This window comes from Staurois parvus, unplaced genomic scaffold (genome assembly GCF_062004578.1).
Source record: "Staurois parvus isolate SC_StPar_1 unplaced genomic scaffold, SC_StPar_1.0 ptg000612l, whole genome shotgun sequence".
Lineage (NCBI taxonomy): Eukaryota > Metazoa > Chordata > Amphibia > Anura > Ranidae > Staurois > Staurois parvus.
In genome coordinates, this window is record NW_028318408.1 from 1,633,185 (window position 1) to 1,646,389 (window position 13,205).

The 13,205-nt window shown below is 41.8% G+C and overlaps 1 protein-coding gene across 1 annotated transcript in view; it reads right to left on the minus strand.

The window, feature by feature from the left end:
* Positions 1-5,399, minus strand: part of LOC149449578 (uncharacterized) — a 36,838-nt gene extending 31,439 nt beyond the window's left edge. The window contains exon 1 of the mRNA XM_089693076.1: positions 5,336-5,399. Within this exon, the coding sequence (XP_089549202.1) occupies positions 5,336-5,396 (61 nt within the window). The 5' untranslated portion in view covers positions 5,397-5,399. The remainder of the gene's footprint in view (positions 1-5,335) is intronic.
* Between the last annotated feature and the right edge of the window lie 7,806 nt (positions 5,400-13,205).

Sequence of the window (13,205 nt, forward strand, 5' to 3'; positions counted from 1 at the left end):
CCTTATGTATTATACATGGAGATCATATCCCCCTTATGTATTATACATGGAGATCATATCCCCCCTTATGTATTATACATGGAGATCATATCCCCCCTTATGTATTATACATGGAGATCATATCCCCCCTTATGTATTATACATGGAGATCATATCCCCCCTTATGTATTATACATGGAGATCATATCCCCCCTTATGTATTATACATGGAGATCATATCCCCCCCTTATGTATTATACATGGAGATCATATCCCCCCCTTATGTATTATACATGGAGATCATATCCCCCTTATGTATTATACATGGAGATCATATCCCCCCTTATGTATTATACATGGAGATCATATCCCCCCTTATATATTATACATGGAGATCATATCCCCCTTATGTATTATACATGGAGATCATACCCCCCTTATGTATTATACATGGAGATCATATCCCCCTTATGTATTATACATGGAGATCATATCCCCCCTTATGTATTCTACATGGAGATCATATCCCCCCTTATATATTATACATGGAGATCATATCCCCCTTATGTATTATACATGGAGATCATACCCCCCTTATGTATTATACATGGAGATCATATCCCCCTTATGTATTATACATGGAGATCATATCCCCCCTTATGTATTATACATGGAGATCATATCCCCCTTATGTATTATACATGGAGATCATATCTCCCCCTATGTATTATACATGGAGATCATATCCCCCCTTATGTATTATACATGGAGATCATATCCCCCCTTATGTATTATACATGGAGATCATATCCCCCCTTATGTATTATACATGGAGATCATATCTCCCCCTATGTATTATACATGGAGATCATATCCCCCCTTATGTATTATACATGGAGATCATATCCCCCCTTATGTATTATACATGGAGATCATATCCCTCCTTATGTATTATACATGGAGATCATATCCCCCCTTATGTATTATACATGGAGATCATATCCCCCTTATGTATTATACATGGAGATCATATCCCCCCTTATGTATTATACATGGAGATCATATCCCCCCTTATGTATTATACATGGAGATCATATCCCCCCTTATGTATTATACATGGAGATCATATCCCCCCTTATGTATTATACATGGAGATCATATCCCCCCCTTATGTATTATACATGGAGATCATATCCCCCCCTTATGTATTATACATGGAGATCATATCCCCCTTATGTATTATACATGGAGATCATATCCCCCCTTATGTATTATACATGGAGATCATATCCCCCCTTATATATTATACATGGAGATCATATCCCCCTTATGTATTATACATGGAGATCATACCCCCCTTATGTATTATACATGGAGATCATATCCCCCCTTATGTATTATACATGGAGATCATATCCCCCCTTATGTATTATACATGGAGATCATATCCTCCCTTATGTATTATACATGGAGATCATATCTCCCCCTATGTATTATACATGGAGATCATATCCCCCCTTATGTATTATACATGGAGATCATATCCCCCCTTATGTATTATACATGGAGATCATATCCCTCCTTATGTATTATACATGGAGATCATATCCCCCCTTATGTATTATACATGGAGATCATATCCCCCTTATGTATTATACATGGAGATCATATCCCCCCTTATGTATTATACATGGAGATCATATCCCCCCTTATGTATTATACATGGAGATCATATCCCCCCTTATGTATTATACATGGAGATCATATCCCCCCTTATGTATTATACATGGAGATCATATCCCCCCTTATGTATTATACATGGAGATCATATCCCCCTTATGTATTATACACGGAGATCATATCCCCCCTTATGTATTATACATGGTGATCATATCCCCCCCCCTTATGTATTATACATGGAGATCATATCCCCCCTTATGTATTATACATGGTGATCATATCCCCCCCTTATGTATTTTACATGGAGATCATATCCCCCCTTATGTATTATACATGGAGATCATATCCCCCCTTATGTATTATACATGGAGGTCATATCCCCCCCTTATTTATTATACATGGAGATCATATCCCCCCCTTATGTATTATACATGGAGATCATATCCCCCTTATGTATTATACACGGAGATCATATCCCCCCTTATGTATTATACATGGTGATCATATCCCCCCCCCCTTATGTATTATACATGGAGATCATATCCCCCCTTATTTATTATACATGGAGATCATATCCCCCCCTTATGTATTATACATGGAGATCATATCCCTCCTTATGTATTATACATGGAGATCATATCCCCCCTTATGTATTATACATGGAGATCATATCCCCCTTATGTATTATACATGGAGATCATATCCCCCCTTATGTATTATACATGGAGATCATATCCCCCCTTATGTATTATACATGGAGATCATATCCCCCCTTATGTATTATACATGGAGATCATATCCCCCCTTATGTATTATACATGGAGATCATATCCCCCTTATGTATTATACACGGAGATCATATCCCCCCTTATGTATTATACATGGTGATCATATCCCCCCCCCCCTTATGTATTATACATGGCGATCATATCCCCCCTTATGTATTATACATGGTAATCATATCCCCCCTTATGTATTATACATGGAGATCATATCCCCCCTTATGTATTATACATGGAGATCATATCCCCCCCTTATGTATTATACATGGAGATCATATCCCCCTTATGTATTATACATGGAGATCATATCCCCCCCTTATGTATTATACATGGAGATCATATCCCCCCTTATGTATTATACATGGAGATCATATCCCCCCCTTATGTATTATACATGGAGATCATATCCCCCCCTTATGTATTATACATGGAGATCATATCCCCCTTATGTATTATACATGGAGATCATATCCCCCCCTTATGTATTATACATGGAGATCATATCCCCCCTTATGTATTATACATGGAGATCATATCCCCCTTATGTATTATACATGGAGATCATATCCCCCCTTATGTATTATACATGGAGATCATATCCCCCCTTATGTATTATACATGGAGATCATATCCCCCCCTATGTATTATACATGGAGATCATATCCCCCTTATGTATTATACATGGAGATCATATCCCCCCTTATGTATTATACATGGAGATCATATCCCCCTTATGTATTATACATGGAGATCATATCCCCCCCCCTTATGTATTATACATGGAGATCATATCCCCCCTTATGTATTATACATGGAGATCATATCCCCCCTTATGTATTATACATGGAGATCATATCCCCCCTTATGTATTATACATGGAGATCATATCCCCCCCTTATGTATTATACATGGAGATCATATCCCCCCCTTATGTATTATACATGGTGATCATATCCCCCCTTATGTATTATACATGGAGATCATATCCCCCCTTATGTATTATATATGGAGATCATATCCCCCCTTATGTATTATACATGGAGATCATATCCCCCCCTTATGTATTATACATGGAGATCATATCCCCCCCTTATGTATTATACGTGGAGATCATATCCCCCCTTATGTATTATATATGGAGATCATATCCCCCCTTATGTATTATATATGGAGATCATATCCCCCCTTATGTATTATACATGGAGATCATATCCCCCCTTATGTATTATATATGGAGATCATATCCCCCCTTATGTATTATACATGGAGATCATATCCCCCCTTATGTATTATACATGGAGATCATATCCCCCCTTAATCTCCTTTTCTCAGTTGGGAATTAATTCAGTTCCTCTAATCTTTCCTCATAGCTGATCTCCTCCATGCCACGTATTAGTGTAGTTTCCCTTCTCTGTAATTTCTCCAGTTCCCCAATGTTCCTTTTGTGAATTGGAGCCCAAACCTGAACTGCATATTCCAGATGAGGTCTTACTAATAATTTGTACCCGGGGGGGGGGGGGGAGTGATATATCTCTATCTGGAGTCTATACCTCTCCTAATAAAACAGAGGATTTTGCTCACTTTAGAACACACAGCTTATTAAGCTTGTGATCTACCAGAACCCCCAGATCCTTCTTCACCATTGACCCCTCCCAGATCCTTCTCCACCATTGACACCCCCCCCCCAGATCCTTCTTTACCATTGACCCCCCCAGATCCTTCTCCACCATTGACCCCTCCCAGATACTTCTCCACCATTGACACCCCCAGATCCTTCTCCACCACTGACCCCCCCAGATCCTTCTTCACCATTGACCCCTCCCAGATACTTCTCCACCATTGACACCCCCAGATCCTTCTCCACCATTGACCTCCCCCCAGATCCTTCTCCACCATTGACCCCCCCCAGATCCTTCTCCACCATTGATCCCCCCCCCACTTGTACCCCCCTAGTATGTATGATGCATGCATATTCTTAGCCCCCAAGTGCAGACCTTACATTTATCACCATTAGCCCTCATTGGCCCCATAGTCCCCCAATTACACAGAGCATTGAGGTCGGCTTGTAAGTTGGAGACATCCTGTAAGGACGTTATTCCCCGGCACAGCTTGGTGTCATCTGCAAAGACTGGAATGGGATTTATAATCTCACACCCCATATTGTTTATAAATATAATAAACAGAGTTCTTGATCCATACAAGAGGGGCCTCCTATAAATCTAAGTCTATACAGGAGAGATCTTCTATAGATCTGGGGTCATACAGGGGGGACCTCCTATAGATCTGGGGTCATACAGGGGGGACCTCCTATAGATCTGGGGTCATACAGTGGGGACCTCCTGTAGATCTGGGGTCATACAGGGGGGACCTCCTATAGATCTGGGGTCATACAGTTGGGACCTCCTATAGATCTGGGGTCACACAGGGGGGACCTCCTATAGATCTGGGGTCATACAGTGGGGACCTCCTATAGATCTGGGGTCATACAGGGGGGACCTCCTATAGATCTGGGGTCATACAGTTGGGACCTCCTATAGATCTGGGGTCACACAGGGGGGACCTTCTATAGATCTGGGGTCATACAGGGGTGGCCCATTAACCACAGCATCCCTAACATGCTCCCATCACCTGCAGCACCCATAATATGCCCCCTTCACTAATAGTATCCATAACACGATCCATTAAACAGAATACCCATCACATGACCCAACCACCTACATTACCTATCAGAGGACCCCATCATCCACAGCACCCACCAAATGACCCCACACATACCATACACATCACATGACCCCGCATGCACCCTAGAAATATCCCCTGTATCAATGATCCCCAAAGCCATACAGAACAGACACCCCGAAAGCCTTCCAATTATCGGTGCGGGGGGGAGGTACCTTGTATTGGTGGTGCCAGCTGGAGGCACAGCAGAGTGAGGAGGCAGGCAGAGCTCAGCATAGTGACACCTGACAGTCAGAGGTGACAATGACAGGAGACTGAGGGATATCTGTATATACAGAGCTTACCTGTATACTGCGTCATCACAAATGCCCCGCCTCTTGCGCAACCGTGACAATAATCTCTATGTATAGGTCTCCTAAAGGGTGATAATAATATCATTTTTGCATACATTTTGGTTTTTACAGACTGTAGGTGCAGCTTTCATTTCCATGTTTTATAGCCGTCCATAAATATTTGTTGATGATTAAATCTCCAGCCTCTCCAGCGTCTCCAGGTTGTCCCATTGGTGTCCATTTACCACTTCTCTACCGGACCAATTCTGACATCTCCCTCCTACATGTCAAATCATCATTTATTATTGCCTGAAAATGAACACCCAAACACTGTATATATATTTAGTGGGTATAAAAAGTCTACACGCCCCTCTTAAAATGTTAGGTTTCTGCGATGTAAAAAAAAAGAGACAAAGATAAATCATTTCAGAACATTTTCACCTTTAATGTGACCTATAAACTGTACAACTCAATTAAAAAAAAAACTGCATATCACTATAGACCCCGCATTCACTATATCCGCTGTCCCCGGACCCCGCATTCACTATATCCGCTGTCCCCGGACCCCGCATTCACTATATCCGCTCTCCCCGGACCCCGCATTCACTATATCCGCTCTCCCCGGACCCCGCATTCACTATATCCGCTGTCCCCGGACCCCGCATTCACTATATCCGCTCTCCCCGGACCCCGCATTCACTATATCCGCTGTCCCCGGACCCCGCATTCACTATATCCGCTCTCCCCGGACCCCGCATTCACTATATCCGCTCTCCCCGGACCCCGCATTCACTATATCCGCTCTCCCCGGACCCCGCATTCACTATATCCGCTGTCCCCGGACCCCGCATTCACTATATCCGCTGTCCCCGGACCCCGCATTCACTGTATCCGCTCTCCCCGGACCCCGCATTCACTATATCCGCTCTCCCCGGACCCCGCATTTACTATATCCGCTCTCCCCGGACCCCGCATTCACTATATCCGCTGTCCCCGGACCCCGCATTCACTATATCCGCTCTCCTCGGACCCCGCATTCACTATATCCGCTCTCCCCGGACCCCGCATTCACTATATCCGCTCTCCCCGGACCCCGCATTCACTATATCCCTCTCCCCGGACCCCGCATTCACTGTATCCGCTCTCCCCGGACCCCGCATTCACTATATCCGCTCTCCCCGGACCCCGCATTCACTGTATCCGCTCTCCCCGGACCCCGCATTCACTATATCCGCTCTCCCCGGACCCCGCATTCACTGTATCCGCTCTCCCCGGACCCCGCATTCACTATATCCGCTCCCCCCGGACCCTCTATTCACTATATCCGCTGTCCCCGGACCCTGCATTCACTATATCCGCTCTCCCCGGACCCCGCATTCACTATATTCGCTCTCCCCGGACCCCACATTCACTATATCCGCTCTCCTGTGGTCATATGCATTGCTTTGACCAATCACAATGGCTCAGCGAATTGTGGGGCGCGGTGGGTGAACAGCACACCGAACACCCGTACCATTTGTGTGTTCATCAAACACATGAACGGCCCATGTTCGAGTCGAACATGTAGCCCAACACTAGCCACTTGGATTGATTTTACATTACAGAGGATTGACTGCTGAAAAAAAAAGATACCGGGATGATGACTGTAGCTTCTGGCATCATCCCGGTATCTCCACTCTAAGTCCAGGGTGTCATGTGATGTCCTACAGGCAGGAAGTGGTTAAATGTTTAATATGATGTGTATTATGTTTGTATTATTTGTATCACTCCTCAAATACACTGTATTGCCACAAGTATTGTCCCCGCCCTCCAAATCATTGGATTCTGGTGGCCCAATCCCCTCCATATCATGTGATTCGGGTGTTCCAATCCCCTCCATATCATGTGATTTAGGTGTTCCAATCCCCTCCATATCATGTGATTCAGGTGTTCCAATCCCCTCCAAATCATGTGATTCAGGTGTCCCAATCCCCTTCATATCATGTGATTCAGGTGCTCCAATCCCCTCCATATCATGTGATTCAGGTGCTCCAATCCCCTCCATATCATGTGATTCAGGTGCTCCAATCCCCTCCATGGCCACAGGTGTGTTCAATCAAGCCCCTAGGCATGCAGACGGCTTGTAAAAACATTGGTGAAAGAATGGGTTGCTCTCAGGAGCTCAGTGACTCCAAGCGTGGTCCCGTGATAGGTGGCCACCTGGGCAATAAGTCCATCCGTGACATTTCCTGGCTACTAAATATTCCACGCTCAACTGTTAGTGGGATTATAACAAAGTGGAAGCAACTGGGAACAACAGCAACTCAGCCACCAAGTGGTAGGCCACGTCACATGACAGGGTGGGGTCAGCGCATGCTGAAGCGCACAGTGCGCAGAAGTCACCAACTGTCTGCAGAGTCAATAGCTAAAGACCTCCAAACTTGGTGTGGCCTTCAGATGAGCCCAACAACAGTGTGTAGAGAGCTTCATGGAATGGGTTTCCGTGGCCGAGCAGCTGCATCCAAGCCTTCCATCACCAAGTGCAATGAAAAGTGTCGATGCTGTGGTGTAAAGCATGCCGCCACTGGACTCTAGAGCAGTGGAGACGTGTTCTCTGGAGTGACCAATCACGCTTCTTTGTCTGGCAATCCCATGGACATGTCTGGGTTTGGCGGTTACCAGGAGAACAGTCTTGCCTGACTGCATTGTGCCAAGTGTAAAGTTTGGTGGAGGGGGGATTATGGTGTGGGGTTGTTTTTCAGGGGTTGGGCTTGGTCCCCTAGTTCCAGTGAAGAGAGCTCTTGATGGTGATATTTTGGACATGTTCATGCTCCCAACTTTGCAGGAAGAGTTTGGGGATGGCCCCTTCCTGTTCCACCATGACTGCCCACCAGTGCACAAAGCAAGGTCCATAAAGACATGGAGGAGCCAGTTTGGGGTGGAGGAACTTGACTGTCCTGCACAGAGTCCTGACTTCAACCCCATAGAACACCTTTGGGATGAATTAGAGCGGAGACTGCGAGCCAGGCCTCCTCCCCCGACATCAGTGCCTCCTCCCCCGACATCAGTGCCCCTCCCCCGACATCAGTGCCTGACCTGACAAATGTGCTTCTGGAAGAATGGTCCAACCTTCCCATAGACACCCTCCTAAACCTTGTGGACGGCCTTCCCACAAGAGGTGAAGCTGTTATAGCTGCAAAGGGCGGAGCCAACTCAATATTGAACCCTACGGACTAAGACTGGGGGGCCATTAAAGTTCATGTGCTGGAAAAAGCCGGCGGCCCAATACTTGGGGCAATATAGTGTGTGTGAATATATTAAATACTGTATACTAGGAGAAGGACGGTCTGGAACAGATGGTGTGAGAACCAGGAATACCTGTTTATACATTAGAGGCGTGATGGGGGTCACCCTGGACATGGACCTCCATATGTATTCTGCTACATACAGCCCTCCATCATTGGAACACTAAGATAAGACTCTTTATTGTGTGGGAAAAAACAAACAACATAAATATCCGATGAGTTCGGATCCATAATCGGATCAATACCTAATAACATATAAATATCTGATGAGTAGAGATCCACAATCGGATCAATGCCTGATAATATATAAATATCTGATGAGTACGGATCCACAATCGGATCAATGTCTAATAATATATAAATATCTGATGAGTACGGATCCATAATCGGATCAATGCCTAATAATATATAAATATCCGATGAGTACGGATCCATAATCGGATCAATGCCTGATAATATATAAATATCCGATGAGTACGGATCCACAATCGGATCAATGCCTAATAATATATAAATATCTGAGTACGGATCCACAATCGGATCAATGCCTAATAATATATAAATATCTGAGTACAGATCCACAATCGGATCAATGCCTAATAATATATAAATATCTGAGTACGGATCCACAATCGGATCAATGCCTGATAATATATAAATATCCGATGAGTGCGGATCCACAATCGGATCAATGCCTGATAATATATAAATATCCGATGAGTGCGGATCCACAATCGGATCAATGCCTAATACTATATAAATATCCGATGAGTACGGATCCACAATCAGATCAATGCCTGATAATATATAAATATCTGATGAGTTCGGATCCATAATCGGATCAATACCTAACAATATATAAATATCTGATGAGTACGGATCCACAATCGGATCAATGCCTGATAATATATAAATATCCGATGAGTACGGATCCACAATCGGATCAATGCCTGATAATATATAAATATCCGATGAGTACGGATCCACAATCGGATCAATGTCTAATAATATATAAATATCTGAGTACGGATCCACAATCGGATCAATGTCTAACAATATATAAATATCTGATGAGTACGGATCCACAATCGGATCAATACCTAATAATATATAAATATCTGAGTACGGATCCACAATCGGATCAATGCCTGATAATATATAAATATCCGATGAGTGCGGATCCACAATCGGATCAATGTCTAATAATATATAAATATCTGATGAGTACGGATCCACAATCAGATCAATGCCTGATAATATATAAATATCTGAGTAGGGATCCACAATCGGATCAATGCCTGATAATATATAAATATCCGATGAGTACGGATCCACAATCGGATCAATGCCTAATAATATATAAATATCTGATGAGTACGGATCCACAATCGGATCAATGTCTAACAATATATAAATATCTGATGAGTACGGATCCACAATTGGATCAATGCCTAATAATATATAAATATCTGATGAGTACGGATCCACAATTGGATCAATGCCTGATAATATATAAATATCTGATGAGTACGGATCCACAATCGGATCAATGCCTGATAATATATAAATATCTGAGTACGGATCCACAATCGGATCAATGCCTAATAATATATAAATATCTGATGAGTACGGATCAACAATCGGATCAATGCCTGATAATATATAAATATCTGAGTACGGATCCACAATCGGATCAATGCCTGATAATATATAAATATCCGATGAGTACGGATCCACAATCGGATCAATGCCTGATAATATATAAATATCCGATGAGTACGGATCCACAATCGGATCAATGCCTAACAATATATAAATATCCGATGAGTACGGATCCACAATCGGATCAATGCCTGATAATATATAAATATCCGATGAGTGCGGATCCACAATCGGATCAATGCCTGATAATATATAAATATCTGATGAGTGCGGATCCACAATCGGATCAATGCCTGATAATATATAAATATCTGATGAGTACGGATCCACAATCAGATCAATGCCTAATAATATATAAATATCCGATGAGTGCGGATCCACAATCGGATCAATGCCTGATAATATATAAATATCCGATGAGTACGGATCCACAATCGGATCAATGCCTAATAATATATAAATATCTGAGTACGGATCCACAATCGGATCAATGCCTAATAATATATAAATATCTGATGAGTACGGATCCACAATCGGATCAATGCCTGATAATATATAAATATCCGATGAGTACGGATCCACAATCGGATCAATGCCTGATAATATATAAATATCTGATGAGTACGGATCCACAATCGGATCAATGCCTGATAATATATAAATATCTGAGTACGGATCCACAATCGGATCAATGCCTGATAATATATAAATATCCGATGAGTACGGATCCACAATCGGATCAATGCCTGATAATATATAAATATCCGATGAGTACGGATCCACAATCGGATCAATGCCTAACAATATATAAATATCCGATGAGTACGGATCCACAATCGGATCAATGCCTGATAATATATAAATATCCGATGAGTGCGGATCCACAATCGGATCAATGCCTGATAATATATAAATATCTGATGAGTGCGGATCCACAATCGGATCAATGCCTGATAATATATAAATATCTGATGAGTACGGATCCACAATCAGATCAATGCCTAATAATATATAAATATCCGATGAGTGCGGATCCACAATCGGATCAATGCCTGATAATATATAAATATCCGATGAGTACGGATCCACAATCGGATCAATGCCTAATAATATATAAATATCTGAGTACGGATCCACAATCGGATCAATGCCTAATAATATATAAATATCTGATGAGTACGGATCCGCAATCGGATCAATTCCTGATAATATATAAATATCCGATGAGTGCGGATCCACAATCGGATCAATGCCTGATAATATATAAATATCCGATGAGTGCGGATCCACAATCGGATCAATGCCTAATACTATATAAATATCCGATGAGTACGGATCCACAATCAGATCAATGCCTGATAATATATAAATATCTGATGAGTTCGGATCCATAATCGGATCAATACCTAACAATATATAAATATCTGATGAGTACGGATCCACAATCGGATCAATGCCTGATAATATATAAATATCCGATGAGTACGGATCCACAATCGGATCAATGCCTGATAATATATAAATATCCGATGAGTACGGATCCACAATCGGATCAATGTCTAATAATATATAAATATCTGAGTACGGATCCACAATCGGATCAATGTCTAACAATATATAAATATCTGATGAGTACGGATCCACAATCGGATCAATACCTAATAATATATAAATATCTGAGTACGGATCCACAATCGGATCAATGCCTGATAATATATAAATATCCGATGAGTGCGGATCCACAATCGGATCAATGTCTAATAATATATAAATATCTGATGAGTACGGATCCACAATCAGATCAATGCCTGATAATATATAAATATCTGAGTAGGGATCCACAATCGGATCAATGCCTGATAATATATAAATATCCGATGAGTACGGATCCACAATCGGATCAATGCCTAATAATATATAAATATCTGATGAGTACGGATCCACAATCGGATCAATGTCTAACAATATATAAATATCTGATGAGTACGGATCCACAATTGGATCAATGCCTAATAATATATAAATATCTGATGAGTACGGATCCACAATTGGATCAATGCCTGATAATATATAAATATCTGATGAGTACGGATCCACAATCGGATCAATGCCTGATAATATATAAATATCTGAGTACGGATCCACAATCGGATCAATGCCTAATAATATATAAATATCTGATGAGTACGGATCAACAATCGGATCAATGCCTGATAATATATAAATATCTGAGTACGGATCCACAATCGGATCAATGCCTGATAATATATAAATATCCGATGAGTACGGATCCACAATCGGATCAATGCCTGATAATATATAAATATCCGATGAGTACGGATCCACAATCGGATCAATGCCTAACAATATATAAATATCCGATGAGTACGGATCCACAATCGGATCAATGCCTGATAATATATAAATATCCGATGAGTGCGGATCCACAATCGGATCAATGCCTGATAATATATAAATATCTGATGAGTGCGGATCCACAATCGGATCAATGCCTGATAATATATAAATATCTGATGAGTACGGATCCACAATCAGATCAATGCCTAATAATATATAAATATCCGATGAGTGCGGATCCACAATCGGATCAATGCCTGATAATATATAAATATCCGATGAGTACGGATCCACAATCGGATCAATGCCTAATAATATATAAATATCTGAGTACGGATCCACAATCGGATCAATGCCTAATAATATATAAATATCTGATGAGTACGGATCCACAATCGGATCAATGCCTGATAATATATAAATATCCGATGAGTACGGATCCACAATCG